At 34.5% G+C, this 4,406-nt stretch overlaps 1 protein-coding gene across 1 annotated transcript; it reads left to right on the top strand.

Annotated features, from left to right (window-relative positions):
• Positions 1–228: 228 nt before the first annotated feature.
• LOC149535883 (uncharacterized protein At1g66480-like) lies at positions 229–1,110 on the top strand. The gene has a single exon (XM_089805504.1). It carries the CDS (start codon positions 252–254, stop codon positions 780–782), a length of 531 nt encoding a protein of 176 aa, XP_089661630.1. The 5' UTR covers positions 229–251; the 3' UTR covers positions 783–1,110.
• The last annotated feature ends 3,296 nt before the right edge of the window (positions 1,111–4,406 follow it).

The following is a 4,406-nucleotide window of genomic DNA, read 5'->3' as shown; positions in this document are numbered from 1 at the left end:
TAGCGCCTAATGAAAAGTCATGGCTCCGGAAAACACTGTATTGGTAAGAGACGCTGACTGGGAAAGCTGTTTTGAATCACTGTTGCTCATTGTTGACCGAGGCTAAAAATCATCTCACGCCTGTTTATAAACACGTTTTTCTAATGGACCACAAAATTGTCGCTATGTATCGATATGGCTATAAAACCCAAATAACACAACAAACATTAAAAGTAATCACTTTCAAGATTTAGATTCACAAATTGGACTTGATGGGCAACGCAGTTTTTTCCAGAGGGCATCATGGGCGTGTAAAGATAATGAAGTTAGATGGGCAAATGTTGAAGGTGAAGGGGCCTCTCATAGTTAACGACATCCTCACAGATTATCCAGGCCATGTCGTTTTGCATTCAGAAGCAGTTCGTCATATGGGAGTTAAAGCAAAACCTCTTGATGCTTATGCCACTCTCAACCCTAAGACCCTTTATTTTCTTGTTGAATTGCCAAAGTTGGAGGATCGGCCAAGAAGGGTCAGTTCTGATGTAGCCACCAATGCAAAGTCCAGGCTTGAAAGTATGCTCTTAGCGCGCAGATCCATTTCTGATATTTCTCATATGAATTGTACACCCACGTCAGATACAACGATTTCTGAGAGTAGTGATGATAATGAAGTTGTTCGGGTTAAAGTACGGTTAACAAAAGCTGAGCTTATTGAAATGATAGGTGAGAGGGAGGAGAGTTTGGAAAGAATCCTGAATTCATGCCTCAATAGTGCGAAATCCCAGCAAATGGTGAGAACCTAGAGGAAAGGAAAATGAAGAGAATTTGGGATGGAACTTAGATAAACGCCGAAATGATTCCGAATAGGGATTCGTTTCCTACTGTTAACATGTCGTTTACATAGATGTCATTTTGCAACTACTCTTTTCTGAGTTAATCAAGCACGCTTATGAAAAAGATTTGTCAGATAAAGAACATGATGTTTCGCCACCGCCAATTGTAAAGATGTCTTCTAGTTACGTACAATGAGTTCATGGGAAGAGATAAGGTCTTAAATTGGGTTTCCAGCATATTTGATGGGGCCCCTCATTTTAACACACCTGTCATTTTAAGGAAAAAGTTAATTTGTGATATTGTTATCAGGATTTAACTGTGTGATTTTGAGTCAAACTTATTGACCCATGTTTCATGAGTAGTGATTCAACATGAATCCATCTCCCATGAGAATAAATGGAACGCTTAACACTCATTGAACCTAGGAAATTATCTGCTACTTATCAAAAAGTTAATTGTCAATTTTTTTTGTTTACAAATATTTAATAGATTATTTTAACTTTAAATATTTTTAAAATTAGAAAATAATAAAAGAAATAAGATGTTCAATTTTTTTGGCTTAAAAATAATTTAATATATGATTTTAAGTTTAAATATTTGATAAATTAGAAAATAATAAAAGAAGTTTCTAAGTTCATATATTTACTTTAACATTTTTTTAATTAATATAATTATATATAAAATAATATAAAAATGTAAGAAATATTAATTTCAACTAATCGTCGGATGCTTCTAGATTATTAGGTTTCGGGTGTGTCAGTTAAAGTATTTTCTAGAAGTTTGTAGATATTTTGTCTTCTCGGCTAATGCTAGATTTCTCTAGAATATTGCATACTTGCCTATAAAAAGGCACTATGTACTCATTTGAGATCATGGTGAATGAAATATAATATATTTTATTATGTGCCAACACATTGTGTTGTTCTATATTTTGTGTTTTCTACCCATCCATAAAAAAATACATATCTAATATTGTAAATTACTAAAAAATAACTAAATCTTAATTTTTGATTGGTTACTTGAAATTTTTGTGGCAATCTTTTCTATTGCATTTGTACAAAAATATCAAAATTATTGCACTACGTTCAAGATGCTCTAAGATGTAAACTTGGATGTTTTTGAAGAATACACATATTTGCATGTGCATGTCTAACAACAGCTCACAAGACAGATGGCATGATCTTAGAATGTGCGACAGGGTATCATGTTTGTAATCAAGATCTCAATACTCGTGTTTTTAATTGTTAAAAAATTGAAACAACAATGCATGCTAATGAGTTTTGGTTCATTGCATTTCTACACATCAGCACTATGTTTTGTTCATTTGTAAATAATGATACATTAGATATAGATCTTTACACTATTTTTAACAATTGTAAAAGAGCAAAAGACATTCCAATTTTCTTTCATTACAAAGTGTGTATATAATAACATTACCCAAAGTCCCATAGTCTCCCATATGGCCTCCAGCTATACCCAAAGTCCCATACTCTCCTCGATACCTATGATGTAGTGATCTCAAAGCATGTTTGTTGCTGATAGAACCTTGACCTAACCTCACTATATGAAGTGGAATGGGAATAGGGGTAACTCTATAAACATGTGTAGGTATTTCCTCTCTAGCTAGAGGTGCCTCTATTGGATCAAGCTGGGGACCTTTCCTTTCAGGACCTATGAAGTGTGGGAAGGGGTATGTCACAAAATACACCATGTAGTATGGTGTAACCGCTGCATCTCCCATATTTGGAAGATAATCCCATCTCTATACTGTTAGTCTCTCCATACCATCCACTGCATGAATTATATCTAACCAAGGACCCAAGTCGTTCTTGACCTCATTGGTAAACAAGGCATATGCATGGTACTCCTCTCAGACATCTTGCATCCTGTCGAACTATCTCGATACGTGTGTGAGAGTAACTATCTCAATCTTATATGCCAACTAGCCAGTCACTAGTTAGGGTACCAGCATGTCCAAAACTGTAATCCCGCATGTCTCTAGGCCTCAGTGAGTTTGGATAGCGTCTATCTCTAGGACGAGATCATCCAACTATTGTCTCCAATAGTCAGTCTCAACCAATAAAGGATGTGTAATCCCGCTTCTATACCATTTGATATAGCTCTGACCCTACTCTTACTGGTCATAAAAATGGGCCTAGAAAAACTATAACCCCTTCTACCATGCTCTTTGTACGATAGTATTAGACCTCATGAATCTCATGATGCAGATGCACTAGCATGCTTTGGCCACATTAGAATATTGTCAACTACATCATCTATTCATGTATCCTACCCCATATGTAGGCCAAATTGTGCTAATCTTTGGCTGACATCAAAAATCAATCAGGGAATCCATCTAACACAAAATGATGAGGATTAGTAGGACCATATATTTGGAAAAACTTGTCCCATGTAATAATTCTATCCAATATCATTGCATTTCCAAATATATGCCTCAATGAATCATTGCTTGACCGATCCTCAAAATCATATGGGACCATGGATATGAATCCTCAAGGTATATTATTTATCCTTTGGCTTGATTTGCATCTCACCAAGGGGGAGGTGAAAGGTGTTTCTCTCGCTATGGACATTCTCCACTGGTGTAGTCAGAGGGTTGTAATTCACCGAAATGTTAGGTACCTTATGAAGATGGGGTAATCCAAGAATATCTGTGTACTACCTCAATATTAGATACCTATTTGATAAGCCCCTATATGGGTGGATATGTGGAACATTAGGAAACATCTGGGAGATTAACATACAAAGAATGAAAATGAAATAAGTATTTGTAATTGATTTATAAAAGATATATGTATAATGAAAAAACTATGCAATAGACATATACACAGATCTTAAACTGAATGACAAAGACATCTGCAAAATCGAAATTGACAATTTCAAAGTCTAAACCTAGGAATTTATCTCAGTATTTCCATGCGATAGAATACAAAGGTGAAAATTTTCAACAATTCTTAGGTGAGAATAATGTGTTCCAATGTGAATACTCTCTTTCGGGTGAGTATTTCCACCATGTGACCCGACTAAGTGACCTATTATAGGGAATCTGAAATGACAAGATGGGATCGTTAGGGTTTGAAATAAGGATTTCTAATGTGATAAACTATTTTTCTAAAGAATCCTAGCATGGGATTACTCACCATACAAGAAGAGAAAATAGACGTGTAGTGCCTGGAAGAAAAATTATGGAAAATAAAACGTAAAAAAAAAAGATTTTTCTTACCAAATTGAAATAATTCTATAGGAATAGCATTGTATTTGAAGTCTTACTAAGGATGGGTAATCTCTAGGTGCAATTCTGGAACTTCTAAAGCTTGAATATTTGAGTGTAAATGGGGACCATCGCTTTGGTTTAAAGAAGAAATATGAAAAGTTAAATGTATCAAATGAATTGAAAATGAAACTTTTAAGATTTATATAGTTTTCTACTTATTTTTAAAAGTGTTTAGATTGGCATGAAAATCACCCCTTACCTAATTTGCTGGCTCTAAATGTATTTTCATGATCTAAATAAAAACTTAATATTATTAAATAGCTCAATACTAAAATTTAAATTTTGTGAGACCAATGTA

This window comes from Cupressus sempervirens, chromosome 10, assembly GCF_028749045.1.
Source record: "Cupressus sempervirens isolate cs-2001-9-10 chromosome 10, ASM2874904v1, whole genome shotgun sequence".
Taxonomy (NCBI): domain Eukaryota; kingdom Viridiplantae; phylum Streptophyta; class Pinopsida; order Cupressales; family Cupressaceae; genus Cupressus; species Cupressus sempervirens.
Note: the sequence above shows the minus strand (reverse complement) of the source record. Positions and strands in the feature narration are given on the sequence as shown.